Here is a 23,852-nt window from a genome sequence, read left to right as displayed (position 1 = left end):
TGTTTTACCATTGAATAAAAAATGTTTTATTCAATGGTTGTATGAAGGATAATCGCTATCCTCTACAATCAGTGGCGGTCCCAGGGGGGGCCCGCCCCCCCCCTTGTCAATTTTTTCATCAGATTTCTTTTATTTTTTCCGTATTGGGAAAAAGTTCGGGTTTGGGCCCCTCCCTTTACCAAATCCTGGGACCGCTACTGTCTACAATTTGTTTTTTTGGTCAACCTACTATATTTAACCATTTCTTTTCTTCACATTCTGGAGGTCGATGTCGTAGGTTTTTATATCATCAGCAACGCTCTGCTCGTACTTAGGACTGGATCTGGAAGAAATAACTAACGCGTCCAAAGTTATACTTTATTTACATGGTATTTTTTACACATTAAGTTAAAATCACAATGTTACTTAAATGGAACATAGTTAAAATTGCATTCCGTTAGGAAAACTACAAGCCCAAAACTTTTATCTCTGTATGTAAACAACTATTTACATGAGAAAGAGTTTAGCTTTGCATAAATTAATTACAATTCAATTGTGTGAGTGATTTCTGCTACTTGTAGACTCTTATGTCCACTTTTTCTGACCATTTCTGCATTGAAGCACTCGAGCTCGTTTTCCAGTGCTTTTGTGCGTCTATACATCTGTATATAATTAAGTTGTAACTGTTTCTGATATTTCAATACTTTTTCTTTTTCTTGCGCCCATATCAACCTCTCTTTTTCAAACTCCAGCCGTTTAACTTCCATCTCTTGTTTAAGTTTATCCACTTCTTCATTTTCGTTGCTGTTCGATTTTATACAGAAATTTGCTAGAAGTTGCTGGACCTCTTCTTCTTTGTTTTTTAAGGATACGCACGGAATCTCGACATCATCTTGATCGAACTTTGTAATAATGTAGTCGGCGTGATCTTCGCAAGCGTTGATATTATTTTCTAATAGCTTTTGAAGTTCTTGCTTTAAACTGTCTATTTGTACATTCTTGGCCTTTAATGTTCTCCTTAAATTTTCCGACGCGGATTTGTTTGCTTCAAGTTGTTCTCGAACGTCTCTGTATTCGTTCCGTATTTGCAAAAGCTCGTGTCCTTTGCAAGTCTGATCGTTCTAAAATCAGAAGATTAGTATTTGCGATAAATTAAAGACGCACTATCAGTACCTGGTAATCTTTTAATTGTGACTTAAGTAAAGAGATCTCTCCAGTTTTTTGGCATAAACTCCATTCCGTTTCTTCTAATCTGTCCCTCAGTATTTTAACCTCTTGTCTTAGCCTATCACTTTCACAGTTAGCTTTTTGCGTTTCGCCGGATAATCTTTTCTTATCTTGCTGCAGTTGATAGGTTTGCATCATGAGCATCTGCTCCAATTTAAGTGCCTTTTGTGCTATGGTCCGTAAGCGAGTTTCGTGTATGCTTTTTAACCGTCTCAATTCTCTCTCCCACACCCGTTCTTTCTCTTGATACACCCGAAAAATAACTTGCTCATTGTGCTCCATTGTTTGCCGCAAGTAGGCAAGCTCCGAATCGCGATCTCGCAAAGCAGCTTCCAATTCGGATACGCCGGAATCTGACGGGGATGGAGTTAAATCGAGGAGAGAACCACCAACCCCAGACAACATATACGAAGACTTATTTCTGCAATAAATTTCTTTTACTGTTGTGTAGGTTGAATGCCGTTGGTATTACTTACGTTAAAGTGCTACTGGTGATTTCCGCACACTTTCTAAACTGTCGTAGTTACTAATTTTTTGAGGTAGAGAGCTGAATGTCATGGACATAGGGGAGGACATTATCGATTGACAGGATGACCGCAATTTCCGATCCAGAGAGTAATTCGAATTTGGCGCGAAGTGATGCTTATGATCGTTGCTACCTAGAAATAACGTCGTAATTATGAATATCTTTTGTGATCAAATATTTACGTGTTAAAATGGGAGTAGATCCATAACGTTCACCTTCCAGTCCAAACCTTCCCGACGGTGACATTCCGGCGGGCCGAAACGCTATGGGTCGAATAACTGTCCTTCCCTGAAATAAATACATACACAATTGGTAGAGTTATGTAAACTTGTCTTATTACATTTATTTGAAAATTTAAAATATATATTAAACTGGAGTGACAACGGTACGAAATACAACTCAGTACAACAACTCAGCACTTTAACAGCAAGAGTAAGTCAATCAAAGACAAAGGAAGGAAGAATCTACTAACATGTCATCAATAACATTTAATATGCAATTATTTCGTTTGCTATTCCCCATGCAAACCTATATGCACAACGCCTTAATCGTGCGAGAATACCTTAATCGGACAACTTTTCTATTTTTCAGGAAATTTGTCCGATAGGTATTCTCGCACGACTACTTATGCTGTGCGCGAGTGCACCATCCTGTTGAAAACAAACAGTTTCCAACTTATTTTTGTTGTGTGAAAAAATAAAAACCAGATCGGTAAATTTCGGTAATTTTGGCATATCTTCGGACGTAATCGTAATTTTGGTGTCAAATGAATTTAATTAATTTAATTAATGGTTTAATTGTACTTCGCAATAAATTTTTGGCATTGTTAATCAATTAATTGTGTGTTCTATTGTGCGACCCTGATAGAGTTTTCCTGGTTTTCCATGCAAAGATTTATTTCAGGCGATAATCAAAGTTTGTATAATAAGTTCTTTGGAATTTTCGGAAGTAGGTCGAGACCACCGAATCTCTCAAATTAAAAATATTAGGATTTTTCTTCTAGCAGATGCCGGGTCTGTACGCGGCGAGTTTATAAAATTCTAACTTTCAATTTTGAGCAAGACAAGTGTCTGCAAAAGACAGAAAAATAAATACATTTGATTGGTTTGAGGGATGAATTTTAACAAATCATTATGTATTTGTTTCAATTTTAAAAATATCCTAATGGTGTATCTTTATACTCGTAGGTATTAGACTACTAGCACTGGACTACCGCTTACAAAGTAATAATACCTCCCTCGAATAAATTATTGATGCGACTTTTATAAATGCCGTGAGAAATTATTATTAGTGCACTTATATGACGAGTTTATTTGTAACTTATTCTTTATTAATGACCATATATACTGTAACAAATCTGCTTGGCAATGCAATTATTTAGTGTGCATAGTCTCGATAGAGCTTAGCTAATAAAATATATAATTGGGTGGGTAATGTACCAAGCCGTACACGGGCCACATATACACTTGGTGTTCTTCTTCTACAAAAAAGTGAAAATTTCGCCAAAAAAGTGAACATTTCTACAAAAAAGTGGAAATTTCTACAAAAAAGTGGAAATTCCCATAAAAAAGTGGAAATTTCGACAAAAATATTTGATGGCCTTTAAAATGATGGGTCACTCGATGGGGCGGCGGGGGAAGGTCAAATTTCTGCTTTGTTGTCGCCGCTTTCACTTTTTTTCGAAATTTTCACTTTTTTGTCGAAATTTCCACTTTTTTGTTGAAATTTCTACTTTTTTGTGGGAATTTCCACTTTTTTGTAGAAATTTTCACTTTTTTGTGAAAATTTCCACTTTTTTGTCGAAGTTTCCACTTTTTTTGTCGAAATTTCCACTTATTTTTGGAATAAGAACACCAAGTGTGTGTATGGCCCGTGTACGGCTTCGTAGTAATGAATGAATGTAAATAAATATCATTACCAAGAATTATTCCTTAAGTTAATGATCAAAATCCTGTCCATAAAACGCTCCTCGAAAGGTGTGTACCTACCTTAGTCTAGCGGAAATTATTTTTTTATATGTATGTATAACAAAATCTCTGACCTTTAGATGTGAAATATGTTAACGAATTAATTTTCGCCAGTAAACGGAACTCCTTAGCTTAGCTTAAGGTATCTATTGCGTTTGGAGTTTAGATAAGAAAATTAAGTAACGTCGTCAGTGATTAGTATTCAATCAATATGCAAATATGGTCACATTCTATTGACAGACACTTTATTGATCTAGATTGTTTAGGATCAAACCTTGCGACAATTAAGTATGTGTACTTTTCATAGAGCGAAAGTTGTAATGTAAAAATACCATACGGAGGCAAGGTACTAAATATTTCCGCAATAACTGCCACCATAAACAACCCGCGAAGGTCTGAAATCTAGAACTGTGGCACCCTTTGAGATCTAAAAGCAAAGCAATGCAAGCTTTATAGGGGAATCGATGGTGTCCGTCTGTCCGTGAACACGATAACTGTCAAACGCTTGGACCGATTCGGTTGAAACTTTGCACAGTTGATCTATATGCCACATGTAACAAGCCTATTGAAAATGGGTCAAATCTAATAGCCCCGTAGGGTCACACCGAGGTGCTCTGTCGCTTTTTTAGATCTGCTGTAGAGGTTTACTTGAGCATTGTATGATAAAATTGCAATTTCTTGAAAAAAAAAACTAGGGACGATGATTGTAAAAAATAGTAAAAGTATATGAACTTACAACGAACTCGAAAACAGGACGCCAGATCGTTTTCCAGTTTTCTGAGATCATATTAGAGGACACAGAGGGGTGTTTTTCTGCCGTGTTATGAATAAAAGTGATGACACGGTTTGGGAGTTGTGAGACGCGGACCGTTGCTCTCGAAAAGGGTGGTTTTCGCGTGTTGCAACTTTGACGCCTTCTGAAACGGAACCGTTATCGATAGAGGAAAACGTACAATTACACAATTATAGGTAGAGATGGGGGGTCTGTGGTCATGGTCACTCAATCACCCCCTGATGGGAGGCAAGCCGCGCGTTGTCGAGTAGATTTAGCAAGACGCGCTACTTGACTTGATCAAACAATTTCAATGTACAGGGTGTCCCGTTAATAATGGCCACAGGCCATAGCTATGGAACCATTAATTGCACAGCTTCGAGAAAACAATTTTGTTAACAAAAGGGGACAATAGAAATCGCTGGAAATTATTTTCAAGCTTCTAGCTTCACTGCTAGAATTCGTACGATTCATGGTTAAGTACAAAAGTGTATTTTTTTCTAAAATATACCCAACAAACATGCACAAAAAATACATGCATAGCAATCTTGTATCAATTTTGATGCAGCATATATTGCTCTAGCTCGTAAAATATGAGGGGTGCCGGAAGGGGAACATCTCTTTAAGGAATTGAATGTAACTTCGGTTTAGGTTAACCGATTTTTACATAATAGGTCTTGTTGGAAAGTGGTGGTTAAAGTTTCAGTACATAATATGGTAACAAATATGAAAGTTGATATTGCGCAGTCTGCACATAGGTACGTTAGGATTGTTTTGGCTCAGGTGCCAGAGCTATAAGCTACCGAATTCAAAAAGAACTAACTAAATATATTGAGTAGGAGTAGGAGTCGTTAAATGCCTCGGACGAACGGACAGAGAATAGCGCACCCAACTTCGTTAAAAAATGCGTTAAAATAATAATGACCACTAAAAAAAACTAAAAGAACTTGTTCGCTACCAACAAACCAAAAAGCAAATACCTAAAGAAAACAGTTCAGGAAGTGAAACAACAAAGGACAACTTATGGAACAATAAAATTAAGACAGTTAGAAGAGATCTTGAAGAACATTACAAAACAAGAATTGGTAGACCTAAAGACACGCAATGGATAACACATGAAAGAAAGAAAAGGAAATCGAACCACGATACAAAAAAGGTCAATAAAATAATCAAATCGAAAATCACAGAAGCTATTTCAATTTTCCGTTGTATGAAGTACCTCTCGTTCAAATTTCAGACGAGTCGGGTCACAAGTAAAACAACATATCTGCATTTAATTTATTTTTTTTAGGAAGCGCCTTCTCTTAAAATTACATAAATATCCGTCCATACATTTGTTAACACATGCACATCATAAACTATGCCTCCAAGTAATGACAGTGGTTCCAAGAGAGCCCATTTTTTCTCTGCCATAGCAATTAACCGTTTCCTCGATAAAATTGGGGTTTTGATCCAAATCATTTATCCAAATGGTGGCTAAAATTGAGAGCTTCATGTTTGAATTTTATGTAATCGATGCGTCAAAGAGTAACTAATAATTATTATGTATTCTTTGCCAGTGTATAGGATTTATAAGGCAAAGGGGGAAACTTTAAGTCGTGAAGCACAGAAAAAGTTTCTTCCTTGGTACAAGCCTTGACATCTAAACGAACCAAACGGCGGTAAAGTAGAGCAACCAGCTCTTGAGATAAGATCAGTCGTAGAAACAAACGGACTCTATTGCAATCTTGTGTCATTTCTAAATAACGTCAACGTTCTTCATCGCAGTTTTGTCAAACTTAACACGTCAATTAATTCCTAAATTTCATTTTGTACGATACTCTTATTCCACGTTTCTTTTTACGAGTATACTTACTAAAAACCCGTTATAAATGTGGGTCTATTCAGCCGAAATTTCACACAGATCAGAGCTTTAGCAGCCCGAAGATACGATTTGCGGCTTGTAAAGAATAGATAACCTTGCGCGTCCGTCTTCTTGTATTTATTCTTCATTGTATCATTCTACTTTTTTGTGTAAACAACGTCATGTAGATGTTATTTCGGTCTAAACACCAAAAATAATGACGGGACACCTTGTATATGAAAGTATTTTAATTTTATCAAGTGTAAATCTGGAGGACTGTATATTGCATTTGAATTTGTTATCTCAGTATTGTTTTTCCTTTTAGAATTGTGTAATTACACAATTTTTATTTCAATTTTATCGATTTTGTAAATTGTTTATTTAGATTTGTGCATTAATAGTGCGTGTTAAAGCGTAGGGACATCTGGTCCTTTGGAGTAAGGAGTTTTATCAGGCGAAATTTAATTAACGCACGTGTTGTTATCGCTGTTAAGTTATACAGGCGTTTTTACGATGTGAGCGTTATTTCGGCGTAATTGGGGAAGCGGAACGTGTTGCTTCGAAGCTTGCGTTATCCAGTATAATTGAGATTGGCGATGGATTTAAAAATCAACGTAAACACGAGGCTACGAGCATGGCCTAATAAGAGTAGATATATTAGGCCATGGCTACCAGTTCCGCGCAGGCCGAAGATCGTGTAAATTTGACGCTAAATCTCGAGCGTTTCTGTCTGTTTTGGTGAATATCGACAATCTTGTACGACCGCCTGCGTGCGGGATATTATGTTCAAATAAGCTTTGTAAGCTTTTCCTTTTTTCGGGGAATTTGTTTTAATTTTGTTTTATGTGTTTCGAAATGAATTGTTGCCTTTTGCAATCAATTAATTGTGTGTTTATTCGAATGCTTTGCGCCGCTCAGATAAGAGTTTTCATGTTAGATTTGTCTAATCGTGCCCAAGATTTATTTCAAGTGCTAATCAAAAGTTGTGTAATAATTTTTTTGGAATTTTCCAAAGTTGATCGAGGCCAGCGAGTCTCTCGATTTAAGAAATGTTAAGTCAATATTTTGTAGGTGCTGTAGTGACTGCACGGCATTACACACAGCAATATTTAAAGCATGATAGGTAGTACCAACCATTTGTTGCAATATTTTGCATCCACTTTGGCACTGGGGCTCTGAACAAACATTAGGACTTAAGATCTAATTTGATTTATTATTGCATTTAGGAGTTCTTGAAAAAAGTCGATGTCATAAACTGAGGATAACTTATTTAAAGTGATCAAGATCTTAATAAGTGTAATAAGTTTAAAGGCATTTACGAATTTACGAATAAAATTAAACATTTTTATTACAGTGCAATTTTGAACAAATATTTCATATCTTTCTTTTTGTCAATATTTTGTTTTTAATGTTTGTCATGTATATGCGCTGGAATACTGGAATAACGTTGATTGCTCCAGTTTTCCTTTCCAGGAAAACAATTACCTAAATCAGTTTTTTTTTGGATTTTTTTGTTCGAAAGTGATTTATTTTAGAAAAAAATCTATGGTGCCTACGCTGTTTTTTTACAATTCAAAATTCAGTTGTAATGTTCCACATGGTTGCCAAACTTACATCCAATAAAACCTCAATATCTTTAAGAAAAGGCAAAATAGATTTTTCAATATTTTTCTGGGGAGTACTTGAATAAGTCTTTTTTTATCACACTGTATATAGGTAATATTTAGGAATCCTACAAACTACAGACATGTCTACTTGGTCATTAAACAATAATTTCCATTGCAATGGGTATGGACTTCTGGTATCGTCTTCACTTTAAACCCACAACGTACCACCACAAACATGTTCCCATTAAAAAAAACAAGATATCCGGCGGGTGTTGCTTTCTTCCTTTTCTTTTGGCGGGTTGGAATAATTACGTATTATTGTTTCAGGCTTGCAAAGGATGCTTTTGAAAAGAAACCGGTTCGCCAATGTTAGAGATGCTGCCGTAATTTTGAAATGTTTTATGTAATACAATTCATCTAATTAAACCAAACCTGCTTTTCGCGATTAAATGAATCGTTTGTTTTTCCCTTCATTGATGTAAAAATAAACGCGAAAAAAACCAGTACGAGTGGTCGCGTGTGTAAATGTTCTCACGGTCAGTGGCCACAACATATACACGCATACTAACCTGTAAGCAATAGAGGGCGGGATTCCGCACGAGCCCTCATTCGAGCGCAGCGTAAGTACAATGTCATTACCGACTTACATCAATGAAATAAACAGTAATTTACTAGTCGATTTTTTCTTACTGCATAAATGGAAAATTAATGTACAAACCGTCGTTTCTTGTTTTATGTACATTGAAAGTACAGTTTTAGTTCTATCATGTGTGTACATTTCCTTGTTCCACTTTACATCTTTTTCTTCTTAAATGTTCTTTTACTGTAATGATGAACTTTTATAAGAATTTAACGCCTTTTCGAAACAATATGCTTCCAAATCTAGCCTAGTCTGGATTTCATTTTCAAACAATCATAAAAGATTCCTACCTTAGGTCGAAGGAAAAGGTGCTTATTCAGCTATCCTAGGTGTGATGCAGTACAACTCAAAACTTGCTAGTATACTGAAAACCTTTGAATATAGAATAATCAAAGCTGAAAACTAAGCAAGAGGCGATCGGTAAAATGTGACCAAGTTCAGCTAAATTTAAAGCTAGCATTGAAGCGTTATTCGCTCAACGATTGAAGTTAGCGGATAAGACAAACCGCAATGCGTTATTTGTTTGCAACTATTGGCTGCATGAAACCTATTATTTGTAAAACAGAAGATTTTCGCAAGATCTACGCTATATTATGCGAGAAGAATCAAGCTCTCAGAGAAATTCTTACCTTGTCCAGACATTTTGCCTTTGTGGAAACTCTCTAGAGCTCCGTTCTTGAGATATGAGGAATTATAACCGATTACGATAGGGGCTCAAAGAAGAGTACCGTGATCGTCCCGAAATAAGAGCAATGAGCCTTCGAGCTTGTTTATGGAAACAAACAGGAGCGCCCAAAGTACTGCTAAACTATAAAACACGAAAATCGACCTACCCCAAATTAAGCAAAACTGCAAACGTGACCGTAATGATCGTTATATAAACACCTCAAATAGCACTAATAAGGCTCTGTGAGTATGGCAATAAATTATTACATTCCGTATCGCGCGACCTATCAACTAGTGACATACCAGAACCTTAAAAATAAAACATAATGATAAAACTGTGATCGATCCCTCGAATTATATTAGGAACTATTTAACGCACCGGGAAGATTTTGTCGATCTTGTTAGCTGACTTGGATGAAGAGTAGTATTTTATTCCAGGAATAAGATCAAAACATGATACAGAAGCCATCAATTACAATGGGGTTTTATCAAGATTTTAATTGTGTATTGTCAGTTTCTTTGCTCTGATGAAGGACGAATCAATGTCCGAAATATAAGCATGTAAAAAATAGTAAAACAAAAAAAATGCAGTTTTGATCTTATTCCTAGAATAAAATACTAATCTTCATCCAAATTAGGAACTGTGTGTTGGAAGAAGTGATAGATCACAGTCTTGTAACAGTATACTACAATGGGAACATGCTGCTAGACCAGCGATTCTCAACCTGGGGGTCGCGCGTAGTGTTTTAAGGGTCGTGGCAAGATAATTTCGATTTCAATTCCGAATTCAACAAAATGCAAACTGCATAAGAAAGTTGTGTGACGGAAACGTTTTGTAGAAATTAAAACTTACATAGTCATCTACAACCGCGGGGACTTCCGACTCCGAGACGCTTGGTAGTAATACCACATGAACTCGCCTGTTGTTCAGAACATCGCTTCAATTTGCCAATAACTGATGTGGTTAATTTATTTAGTTTCAAAATGAGCAAGCAATCAAATCTGTTTGGATTTTTAACGAAATCTGGAAGTGCTAAAGACAATAACAACATAAATCGCTCAATGTCAACATTTAGTTTTTTTTGTTAATTATTAAATTTTTATTAAATTGTCTTATGAATATTGACTTTATTGGAACCACTGGAAAGCATTTTTTAGTAGCTTTCCAACGATGTGTCACAAGCATGGGGTTGCCATTTAGGATTTTTGAAGAGGGGACCTGGGGAGGGTGGGGGGTTGTCAGTCATAACGTCATTCTGGTTCACCCTCGATAACCCCGAAACGGTTTTGCGCGATTTTCAATATCTTCTTTAGTTTGGAAAATATGGCCGACTGCATAGTTTTAAAATTGATACCCCGTATAAGGGCATTACATAACTGTTGTATTATATGCATTCAACTGGCTAACAATAAATAAAAAATATTTATTTTAGCGTGTAGTTCATTTAACAGGGTTTCTCAATGGCATTAACAATAGGATTAAGTACTAGGGGGTCGCGGTCATCAGACCCAGAAAATAGGGGGTCGCGATTACAAAAATGTTGAGAATCACTGTGCTAGAGCACACTATGCTACGGTATGTATACTAGTACATGGATTGGCAGAGGGGATGCCATAGAATGACCACCACGGTCTCCCGAATTGACTCCGCTTGATTTATTTTTAGCTTCCTAGCATGTGCTAGGTAGCTATTGCGATAGCCGTTTTTTGAACATTTCAAAATTTCATCAAATGTCGACGTTTTAGACCATTTTAAGCAACTTTTAAAGAATAAAATTTTTTTCCGTCTGTATGTACGTACGTTTGTTGGCAATTTTCTGAGAAAACGGCTCGACGGATTTTGTTGAAATTTTGTATATATGTTTTAGGCATACCGAACAGAAAAATAACGGGCCGGATTTTTGAAAAGAAATTTTGGAGCGCCGTAACGGCATCGAACTTTTTTTTTCAAATAGCAACCTAAAATTTTTATTCTATTATTTGGAAGACCTTATTTTCCTGTGTACAACCTACAAAAAATTGGGCCGGGTTATATTATCAAAAAACGGAGAAAAAAATTGTCAAAGTCAAAAAATTGTGTTGCATATGTGCAAAACGCAACGATCTTGTTTCTGAAGCAATTTAAACGAAATTTCTATGGTAAGTCCCTTTAATAAAAGCAAACAAAATTCATGCGCAAAAATCGTGTTGCGCATGCGCAGAAATGCAATTTTCTTATTTATGGAACAATTAAAACGAAATTTGGATGGTAGGTCCTCCTAATAAAAGAAAACAAAATGCATGCGCAAAAAATAGTGTTGCGCATGTGCAACATCCAACTTTCTTATTTATGGAGCAATTTTAACGAAATTTGGATGGTAGGTTCCTCTAATAAAAGCAAACAAAATGCTGACGGTTTTCTCTTCATAGCATGAGCTAGGTACAATCCGAAATTTCATCAAATGTTGACGTTTTAGATCATTTTAAGCAACTTTTAAAGAATAAATTTTTCCCGTCTGTAAGTGCGTACATATGTTGGCAATTTTTGGTTTCAGCTAGGAAGCTATTCTGTCAAGAATTTGACACCTGGTTTTAAGAGACATTTAAACAGATAAAAAGGTCTCCTAAGGCGAGTAACTGTAGCGCATTTTAAATGCTTACTTCTCAAAGGGCAATAAATACGTTTTTCTATACTAGAAGCATCTATGGTTAAAATGTCAAAGAAATGTCTCCCCAAATAAGAAAGTTGGCATTAGGCAATCTGCGCATGTGCACATCACGTCAATCACGCAGGAAGCCGCCACACCAGTTTTGCAGTGAACGACTACTTGCATTGCATGACTGTTTTATACCACAGGACGTCTAGTAGCACACGTGGTTAAAATTGAAAATATATCTATAAATAAAAAAGTTAGCATCGCACAGACAGAAGGGCACAGCGCATGCGTACATTAATCGTCAAGATTTGGCTTAGGTGACGGAGCCTGAGTTATCAACTACCAATTTTCAAAACGAATCGAACTTAATATATTGAAAACTGTAAGAATGGTTAAGGCCTTGAACAGACGGAAAGACAGATGGACGGACGGACAGAGAAAGAATTCCATTTAACGTGCACACGTGCTCAGTACGCTAAATTTTTTAATAGTTGTTTTAACAAAAAAATAAACTAAACAAATATAGAAAACGAGCTCCTGGGTATGGCTATAGCATGTTGAAAACCAAATTTTAAACCAGATGTTAGTTTTGCTTTTATTTAAAATGTATATACTGCACATACTACACAAAACCAAATTTGGAAAATGGCGCTACATTTGTGGCTATGTATCAAATTTCATTTGAATCCCTCCATAAATAAGAAAGTTGGCACTGCGTATGCGCAAAACCAAATTTTGAAACTGGCGTTAAATTTGCTTTTATTCCAAGTGGCTATGCATCAAAATTTTAAATACCTTCATAAATAAAAAAGTTTGCAATTCGGTATATAAATGGTCGAAATGATCGATTAGGCTCAATGTTTGGAATTGCGTTTTATATGTCTAAAGCTATACGCATATTGAATTTCATGCAATTCGGTTCATAACTCACGCAGGGCCTTCCTTATTTTTTGGGCTACATTGCCAATTCACGAACTCCTATCTACAAATTTCATAAAGAATCTACCTACAAAATTTTATCGTAATCGGTCCATTATTCGTTATCGAGATATCGTGCTAACGGACGGACAGACACCGCAAAATTATAAACTCGCTGGGAGCTCGTTAATAAAGAAAAGTCTTTTAATCTGTTTTAATATGTGACTAATAACGATAAATTTCAATAAATGTCAAGTTAACACCAAGTTTTTGCGTATTCTAGTTACAAATTTTCCTTGCTCTGATGGACGAATCCTGGGAAAAAATACCAATCTTCGCCCAAATTAAATTTTATACAATGAAAACGTGGAAGAGGTAAAATTCAATTATTTTGTATTTGTCAATTTTTAACATTAATTCATATCCAGACTATTCAAATTTAGTTTGGTGGTGGTGGATTTTATGACCTTCAAAATAAGGTGCCAAACGATTGGGGGCGCATATATAATTTTAACGTGGGAGGGGGGGGGGGGGGGAATAGTAAAAATAAGGTAAACAAACTTTCCTCTACCTATCTAAATGGACGCACTTTTGCAATTTCTATTTTTTTTTATCAAACTTACAAATTAAAATCGGTGGTTCGTTTTGAAATGAAAGCCCTGTCAGTATGTAGAGCGTGATCGGATAAACACTGCCGCCTTTACAAACGCAAAAACACAATTGAAACACAATTAATTCGCCCTGATTAATAAGCAAACTCCTTTGTCGCCCTGAATTCAACGTTAGATAAATATAAACTAATTACAACATTAATCTGCATATCTACAATTCCGTGTTATATGATTAATTTACTTCAATCAACAACTGTTAATTTCCGTTAAAAGTAAATAAAAAAGACAGAATTACTGCAATAATACGTGTCGGGGCAGGAAATTGAAAAACGTTAAGGCTACAAACAAAAGTCAATTATAATCTTCCTGATTTCATTTACCTAGTTATTAGTTGACGTGGGCGATCGAGGAAAGAAATGCAAATGAGCGGTCACGCGAAAAGAGTCTATTATGCGATTTGAAATCGGTGCTAAGGAGATGTCTGCAAACAAAAAGTAACAGACGATCGCAAATAAGAAAACAAAGACTTACAAGCGCAAGTCGTGATGAATGGGAAGTCGCCTAACCTGCACCTCCACGACGCCAGATCGAAGATTCGATCACGAAGATAACAAAATCATGCGAGGAGTCTGAAAACTGTTTAGTACCTATGCGAATGCGAAGTCATGCTTAACAAAAATTGGACAACAAAGGATACCGCGCACATTTTTCGGAAGGCATCAAAAATGACCAAACTGCAACCGCTGATGTTCACCAATGGTCACGTTTATGAATGGGGTTATGTAATCGAACCTCAATTAAAATAAAATTTTAGTGCATAATTTTATATAATGAACTCATTTGCCATAAAAAAGGCCCCACCCTTACCTACCACCTTATTTTGCACTTTTTAGTCAGGTTTGTCGGTGTTACATTTATGGCCGTTTGCACCGGCAAATTTAAGCAGAGCTTAGCTTAAGCGTAGCTTAAAATCCATGGCAACGATTATTGAGACAATGGTTGTCATGGATTTTAAGCTATGCTTAAGCTATGTTCTGCTTAAATTTGTCGGTGCAAACGGCCATTATTAAATTAAGTATCCCTTAAAGTTATACCATAGCCACGATTGTCTTAATCGTTGCCATGGATTTTAAGTTCGACTTAACTTTAAGCAAGGCTTAATTTTCGACCCCTTTGCAAGTTAAATAATTCTTGCGACCCCCCTAGCGGCTTAATAAAGTTATATCACTTACTTTAAAGACTACGTGTTGAGATCTATATCGCTCGATAACTAAGTACGCCCCTTTACAACAAAAGAAACAGCGCGCAATTTTAACAGTGCAAACAAATCGCAGGAAATAGAACCACGTTTTAAGAAATTATTGAAACATATAAACACGCGCAATCTTCGCTCTGCTTTTTGTCGCATTGTTTTTCATCATCTTTGAAGTGCATAATTTGTCATTTTTATTTTCTTTTAAAAAAATAAGCACCGGAAAATAAATAAGAAAAGAGTAGCTTAAGTTTGCAATACGCGCTATCTTTCGCTCTTTTCTCTACTGCTCCCTTTAAAACGCGTACCGGAATTAATTGATTTGTCAAAATCAAAATCTAATTTCAAAGAAGTAATTAAATTAATTCAACTAAATCCGCAAAGAATAATCGACCAATGTCCTTTTGGCATTCCTAACCTTATCTTGCACCAAAAAACAAGGTTACGCCTCAACATTGATCCAAACTGCAAAACCACGTTCTGGATCCAAAATCCCAGGCCATTACCAAGATCACGATCTTGGACCAAAATCATGATCTTGAATCAAGGTGATGATCGTGAAAAAACCCAAGGTCATGACATTGAAAAACCCACAAGACCATGACCTTGTGAGTGTCAGAGGAGGGTCGGTGTACACAATAAGAGAAAATGCAATATTGTGGTATGTTACATAATAAAATAAGCACTTTTCGAGTACTTTCCAAATCTGCAATCAAATATTACAAAAAGAACGTAAGTTTGATACGCCACTGGAATACAGAACGCCACTGGCGATGGAAAATATTTGAAAAACATGGTGACGGTAATTGTGGACAATTTGCTGCAAGATTTTTTCCGACAACTTTCGCCAAATAACTGTTCATCGTTCCATTCATTCTTTCCACCATTCCGTCAGACTGAGGATGTAGAGCCGTATAATAGTTCTGGTTTTATAAATGTTTAAAATCCTAGAAAGATCTTCTCCTTTGATCGAAATCGGCGTCCCGGATCAATTGATCCATTCTTTTACCAACACTTCAGCAACGGTTACCGCCTCTTGACTCGGCATAGCCTATCTACACCTCGACCCAATTGCTGAAGTATCCAAGGCGTCTAAAATATACATGTTGCCGCTATTAGTCGTCGGAAAAGGTCCGGCTATATCAATCGCACTTTTCTCGAATGGACTTCCCACGATATAGTGTCTCATAGGGGCCGTTAGGCGACTATGTGGGCCCTTACTAGCTGCGCAACTTGTCCATTTGTTGAGCTATTTTTCATCGTAGGATTTGGCGTAATTTTTCCAGCGTCTTTTTTGTTCCAAAGTGAGCGCCACTAATTCCCTCGTGCAGCAAGACTTCTGGAACTCTACTCCTCGAAATCAACACCTGTGACATCTGTTGTTGTCTATCGTCACTTCCAGGGTACACTTCAGAAAATCGTTCTCAATCACGAATCCCATTGCGCCCAGTATGTCTTCACATTGGGAGAATAAGGTGCTACCTCTTGCTAATCGGGTCGCAGTCCATTTTTGTTTCATTCAATAATCGATTTCAAATTGTGACAAAATCTGCCACAAATCGTCGGTAAAAGATGCACAGACCGAGACAACTTCTTCCTTGAGATTTATCAATTGGGGTTGAACATTCTCTAACGGCTCTGCCCTTCTCAGGACCAACAGCAACTGAGCAACACCACGGTCAGACACAAAATGTCCCAAATATTGTTTTAGATTGGCCTTTGTTAGACCTATAGCAGATTCTTCATGTGGTATTCGAAGGTCCCTCTAACCACAATGATGTCGTCCGGGTAGACTAAACAAGTCTTCCACGATAATCCTTTTAGCGCATTTTCCTTCATACGTTTAAACATTGCGGGTGCGTTACACAATCCAAACGGCATGACTGGAAAATGCCCGAACTGATCATAAATGTTGTCTTCTCCCGCTCTTCTGGATCCATTTCCACTTGTCAATAACTGCTTTTTAAATCCAAAGTAAAAAAAAACTCAGAGCCGAGAGCGTGTCAAGCGTATCATCAATTTATGGAAGTGGATAGCTAGCTTTTTTAGTCACGGCACAGTTGAACATTGTCAAACGAAACGGGACTGGCCATTTGCACCCGAATATCTACCAACTAAAATTCCTCGACCCAATTTTAAATCATTACTACACCGCAATCCAAAAACGAAATACCTACTGCCTTCACTGTATTTACCGTCCAATCGTGTCATGACAATGGTTTCGAGTTCTATCTGCTACCGTAGTGTCCTTGTTTAAAATCAATCGCGACAGACCGCAAGTGGATGAATTTTGTACCACACAGGATGCCACATAATCTTGCAACATTCGCCTCGAAATCATGCAAAGTTTCAATAACCTTCTGAACCCTATTTTTAGGTTGAGTAGGTACGATAAACCACCGCCATGTGAGAGTGACTGTAACCCATTTCCATCCTCTTCACTAGTTCCGTACTGTTAGAACGTTGTTTAGGAGGAAAGCCCAGTAGTTTCCCTCGTACAGCCACAATAAGGGCCGTTGCATCCGTTCGCATTCGCGGCTACATAAGGTCCACTCAAACCAACGAGGGAATGCAGGCAGGGGAACGGGAGCGGTACGGATGCGGGATCTGCAAGTAGATATACATACTGATGCAGCTCCCGTGCCCGTATCCCCGAGTCGGTTTGAGTATTTTATTCAATGAATCAATGGTATAGCTAAACTGGATAAAATAATTTCCCAAGAAGTTTTTCCATCGTAAATCGTAGGTTTGGTCATATGTTTTGATCTATGATGGTCAATCGTAGCGTAGCTTCTCCTAGTCACCGCTTGTCCCCACTGTCAACTCACAGCCCTATTAAAAATCACCGATGACATCATGCGGAATACTGATGAAAGCGCCGTCACTGCACTAATTTTGGTAGACTTCTCAAGGGCGTTTGATACAGTTAACCATCATCTTCTTTTAAAAATATTGCACTACATCGGTTTTGGGAATTCTGCAATACAATTACTTAAAATTTACCTCTTCGATCGGTATCAGAAAGTGGTGATAGATGGGGTCTCCTCAAACCTGGTACCAGTAACTTGTGGTGTTCCTCAAGGATCAATACTCGGGCCCCTATTATTTTCGATCTATACCCTTAACCTACTCAGTCCTCTTTAAAACTAGGCAGTATTCACATATATGCTGATGATTGTCAAATATATTTTAAAATACTTCCTAAAGAAATCAGTACAGTTGCAGACTCTATTAACAAAGATATAGCCGCGTTTGTAAATATAGCAGAAGACCATTGTCTCAATGTGAATATCGCAAAAACACAATTGATATTTTTCGGTACAAAGTCAAATCGAAATCTTGCCTAAGAAAAAATATCTATCCAATTTAAAGGTGATCGTTTGAAACCCTCGAATGTAGTAAAAAATCTTGGACTGGACAACCAATTAAACTTCCAAACCCATGTAAACTCAAAAATTCACAAATCATAGGCATGTGCTGGCACAAAACACAAAAGCGTTACTGTCTAATTTCTTAGTGCTGCCACCTTTAAATTACTGTGATGCCGTTTACGGACCTTGCATAACTAAACAAACCTGTTATAAAATTCAAAAGGTCCAAAATAGCTGTTTACGTTTTATTTTTGGAATACGTAAATATGAAAGGATATCACACACCCTCAATAAATTAAAATGGCTGAACATGGAAAACCAAAGAAAATTGCATCGACTAGGGCTTTATCATCACATTTTAATCACGCATAAACCCCCATATTGTTCGAAAATGTTTCTTTTAGAACAGACAGATAATATAAATATTAGGAAAAGAAACTTTCTCACCACACCGCTCCATAAGACATCACAGTATGTCTAAGCGGTACACAGAAAAATCTGACGAATAATGCAGAAAGCATGCCGTTTGGCATGGTTGATTTTTATGTCCAATAGATCGATTTGGCCCGCAGCCCTCCCTTTCCCCACCATTTGGAACCAATATGGCGGCTATTTAAGAAAAAATCTGTTTCTGACCAAAAAAATATATATTTGTACTCGAATTTCAAGAATGGCATGCGAGTAATGTTTTAAGGATAATTTGAGGTCGCTGAGGTCAAAAAAACAAAATGTAATAAATTTAAGCTTTAATTAGTTTTATCCTTCATGGTACTCTAATGAAAGGTCTCAACGAAAGGAATTAATTTCTACCAACCATAGCCCTCCTCCTCGACCTCTTATCGCGATCGAGTATATTCAGGTATACCTCAAGGACGGATTGTCGGAAGAGGGTACTCACAAAGGGTGATTGAGACGTCTACAAGAAATATATCCATTGGTGATGTCAAAACAAAAGCTATTTCGGTTAAAAAAATGCGCTTTATCTGCACAAGAGTGTGCACAATTTATACTTTTTTAATTTTGATAACACTGTTTGGTTTTGATGAAACATACGCTCGGCACCGGCGGCTCTGCCACCTCGACTCGCTCTGATTTGTAACGGTCCATAGCTCGGCTTCGCCTCGCACTGTTTACTGTTCAACAAAGACAATTTCTCAGTTTCAGTTTTGGTGCGGTAAGAAAATGCTATTGAGCAGACTGAATTAACATTTTTTTAAATTTGTGAGGAATATTTTTGTTTTTTGGAAATATCACTTACACAAAGTGAGTTTTTTTTTGAAAATTTCGATTCAACTTGTCGAATCCAGGTCCGCACATAAGATTTTTTAATTTTGAGAACACTTTTTGGTTTTAATGCGACCTACGCTGGGCTCTGGCGGCTTTGCCGCCTCGCCTCGTTCTGATTTGTAACGGTCGATAGCTTTTTTTGAACATTTGGATTCAACTTGTTGAATTCAGATCTGCACATCATTGTACATAAAATTTTTTAATGAACACTTTTTGCTTTCACCAAAACTTAGCAATTGAAGTAATAGTAAAGAGTTATTATTATTATCATATTGTATTATTATTACTTGATTGTTACAATACCTAATGGTCGACAAAGAATTAGGTTATCAGTAGATTTACACTGGATTTCCGTCAAAGTAGGTAGTCCTAGTTTATGTGCGAATTAAGAGTGTCCTTCTGAAATCTTTATTCCTACCGGTAATTATTTGCGTAAGAAATTTAAAATGCAAAGCATTCGGGTTGGGCGGTTTTTTTTACTTTATGAAGAGAAATTGCAGATATAATTAACATGCATAAATCAGTTTCAGATTTCACCAGTTTATTATAACTAGTCGCCACAGATACACCTTTTCCGATGGGAAGAACATTGCGTGAAGAAGAAAATCTAGCAAGATCGCTCGGGGTGGGGCGAATCGATAAATACCTATACAAAACTGTTCATTACTATGTGCCGATAAAAATTAATAAAAAATGCTTCAAGCCAAGTATACAGTCGTTTTGAAAAGTAACGCTTTTAGGACTTATGAAGCCTAATATGTGGACAAGTTTTTCCACATACTGTTGACAGCTGAAATATGGCTAACGAAATTTTATCTCTTATTGGTTACATTTGCACACAGTGACATACGTACTAACCATATGTATTACCGGTAAATGTAAATATCTGAAAGTAAATATACAATGCAGATCTTTATACACTTTACTGTGATTCTTCACAAATGAATTCTGCAAACAATCACAACGATGAAAAGTAGGCACTTATTCGCTCTCCAACTGTTAGGTACATGAAAATGACAAAAACCTCATGTAAATATAGCATTCATGTTTTTCGTACAAAGGTATTCAACAAATAACCACAATTTTTCATGCATGGCGACTTTGAGGTGCCTCTGAAGTTTTAATTAAAAAAACATCTGCAAGGAAAATAAAAATGCACTAAACATACTTGTACAATACACCTAGCAGAACTGCTTGAACGTACAAAACTATCCATTATAAAAAGATGGTAATTAATGAATTACGTTCGATCTGATCAGATAGATACTTCAATTAGTTTCGGTTAATTTTATTGAATAACGCATAACGGAGACTTTCGGTAAAAGATCAGAATAAAATAAATAAATTACTTGCTGTGGAAAAAGGTGAAGTTAACAATAATCAAGGAATAAGGAATAAGAAACAGTCACTGGTAAACCCCAGTCTGTACACCAGGGGCGAATGAAATTTCGTTTTCATAACACCAAACTAATGCACCTATGCACTAAGTTTAGACCTAGATTCCAGCAATAAAAAGTAAAATTCATATCACCTTCAGTAACACTTTTGATGTTGCCAATTATTAAATTAGCTAATTAATCGCTACACATGAGTGATTTAATTAACTAATTCTTAGAGTACCTAACGGAAGTTACATAATTCATACTTAACATACGATCCGATTCATTATACCGGCATGATAGTAGGAGAAAAAGGTTAACAATTTGTGAAATCGAAAACTGATTAAAACCGGTTAACGTAATGGTCGTTTTTTAACCACCGCCAATTCTTTTAAAATAAAATCGTTTCTTGTTGAGAATTTTATAAACGCGTACCGCAGTAAATAATACAAATTTGTTTTTCTCTTTTTCCGTTGTCCGTATATACGATCGCTTACAAACCAAACTTACCTTTTCTAAAACACCACTAAAAGGTTGTATATTTGGCGGTCGATTTGAAATATGTTGGCATTCTATAACTTCTGGATCTTCCCCCGACAGTGCGCTGGGGGAGCTAATTAGGTCGCATGGAGAATCGTCCGAGAACAGCGTTTCGTTTCCACTATCGACTGTGGCCATTGTTACATATTTAACGCCTGAAACAAAATTGATTGGTAATTATAGATTTCACGGTGGAAATAAGAAAGTAAGAAAGTGATCGTTCGATCTGGTAAATATTTCATTAGCATAATTCTTTTCAAGCCTGATTCAAATCTTGCTCTTATAAAAAGTAATTGCAGGGTTTGCAAGTGCTGTAATCACTTAGGTAGACTAGAACCAAAGAGTATGGTTACTCTTTGCTAGAACTACAAACTAGAGCAAACACATTTTCATGAACCCAAACAGAGAATACCGCGCAAGCACCTAGATCAAATTTAAAACTACAGGTTTCAAGAATAGACACATAATCTCACGTCGATAAAGTTGGTATCCCCACTTTGCCCAAATCAAGTAAAAATATGCCTATAATTTAGGACTAAGTAAATACTAATGTATTTATTTATTTATTTATTTGTTTAACCAGAAACCATACAGAATAAAAATTCCAATTACATGGCACTGGGGCTCTGAACAAACATTAGGACTTAAGATTTAATTTTATTTATTATTGAATTTAGGGGATCGTGAAAAAAGTCGATATCATTAACTGAGGACAACTTATTTAAAGCGATCAAGATCTTAATAAGTGGGGGAAGTTGTGTTGTTAACTGCAAAAATAGTATTATTTTGCCTTAGCTTAACAAATGGTACCTTAAGCTTAATTTCTTGAAGTAATTCGGAAGAGTATAACAAATTGTGTAAAATTTTGAAGACAAAAATTGTGGAGGCACCCATTTGTACCCATAAAATTAGAATTTGTCCTCGCTTAGTTCTGCAGGAAAACCCATTTTTCAAGTTAGGACCCCCACTTTTCCCGATTCAAATTTTATTAGTTGCATCAAAAACTATGAATTAAATACTAATTTCTACCTAAATTAGATTTTCACTGTTGTTCCGAGGTTTACCTTGGATTTGGTATGGGGCCATATGGGCTCGGACCCATAGAGGCAAATTTTTAGGGGCGGCAAAAAAACCAAATTTGGAAATAATTGTACAGTACTATCGTGGAAAAATAACATAGCCTCTTAAGAAATTGAAGTTGGAATGTTACTGTGCGTAACATGCCAACTTAAAAGTAATCATGAAATATGGTGTAACATATAACCTCACATTTCGATGAGACGTTTGACTAGAAAACCATGCACGTGTACTTACACGTTACAATTTCCTCTTGGGTACAAACAATACATTTATAACAGTCTTACTTACTTTGTAATAGTTAAGTCATATTTATTACTCACAATTTATAACCTAACACGAGAGGGAGCTTAATACTTCCCTTCGAATCGTTGTTAGAACTGACTCGAAAGTCCGAAACACAATTCGATTTGCTTATATAGCAAACGCTGGTCTTTTTCGAAAGTTCTCGAACGCTTCCGAATGATCCTGAATATTCTAGAATGTTCTCGAACAAACAAACACACCATCACAGATTTAAATTTTAAATCTGTGCACACCATATTTCCCGGAGAAATGCGTCACATCCGCTTGCATTGCTTATTGCCGATGACTACTCTTTTATGGCCCCTCGATGTCTATCGGGATTTCTAGAATATTCCCTACAATACACATAAACAAAGATAATAAATATGATAAAAACAACATTTAACATTAAACACATTAAAGCTTTTCAAGATTATACGCTCATTTTTCTATTGGAAGTTGTCCTACTTTTTTCTTGAACTGGAACAGTACCTATAGACAGTTTTATCAACTAGACTATAGCACTTAAAACAGCTAACTCGCTAGCAAGATTACTCTACTGAAACGTACATTTAATTACGTGATTTATTTGTCAAATATTAATTATTAATGAATTTATAACAGTCTTGTCCAGAAATTCAGGTAAATTTATCACACACTGCCGCGAACGTCACTAATAATCATTTCAGCATTGATGTTTGAACCATGACTTTCAACTCATTTCAGACCAAGGCAATGAGATTGGGATATGTAGCTGCAGTAGCGCATTGTGTGAATACAGCCATGACACTTTGGGGTGTCGAGATGGTTTCAAGCCTCGTGCAAGATTTGGCCAAACTAAAAGGTTAATTTTCCGTTACCAAGACGAGTGTGATTCGGAGAAGATCGGCCGAAGATTTAGACAGGAACAAATTTATTGGGAACAGGCGTAATCTAAAAGGAACGGGAATTGTGATAAGAGAAGATCTGACAAGAACAAGACAAATCATCTGGTAAGCAGCTGTAAAAAAATGCGGTTTTAAGTCGGTGTGGTCACGAGATGGGGGCATCCTTGTTAACGTAGATGGAAGAAAGATAGCAGTAAGGAAGCTGGAGGACCTGGATTAAAAGGAAATAATAGTAGAACAGTGGCTAGGTGTTAATTATGAGAGCTAGAGTAGCGCCTAAGTATTATATGATTCTTGTTTTTAGCGCATTTCCACAACAATAAAAATAAAATGCTCTATTGTGGTCACTTTGTCCGTCCGTCCGTCCGCTCGTTCGTTGAGA

At 36.5% G+C, this 23,852-nt stretch overlaps 1 protein-coding gene across 1 annotated transcript; it reads right to left on the bottom strand.

The window, feature by feature from the left end:
* Positions 1–343: 343 nt before the first annotated feature.
* LOC116183022 (leucine zipper putative tumor suppressor 2 homolog) lies at positions 344–21,553 on the bottom strand. Its single transcript, XM_031503619.1, is given in 4 exon segments — positions 344–1,100; positions 1,153–1,865; positions 1,915–2,020; positions 21,192–21,553. Coding segments are annotated over 4 exon segments (1,566 nt in total). The 5' UTR covers positions 21,360–21,553; the 3' UTR covers positions 344–521.
* Positions 21,554–23,852: the final 2,299 nt, after the last annotated feature.

Source organism: Photinus pyralis, unplaced genomic scaffold (assembly GCF_008802855.1).
Source record: "Photinus pyralis isolate 1611_PpyrPB1 unplaced genomic scaffold, Ppyr1.3 Ppyr1.4_unclustered_Scaffold8453, whole genome shotgun sequence".
NCBI classification, from domain to species: domain Eukaryota; kingdom Metazoa; phylum Arthropoda; class Insecta; order Coleoptera; family Lampyridae; genus Photinus; species Photinus pyralis.
The sequence above is the reverse complement of the archived record's forward strand: the minus strand, read 5'-3'. Positions and strand labels throughout refer to the sequence as shown.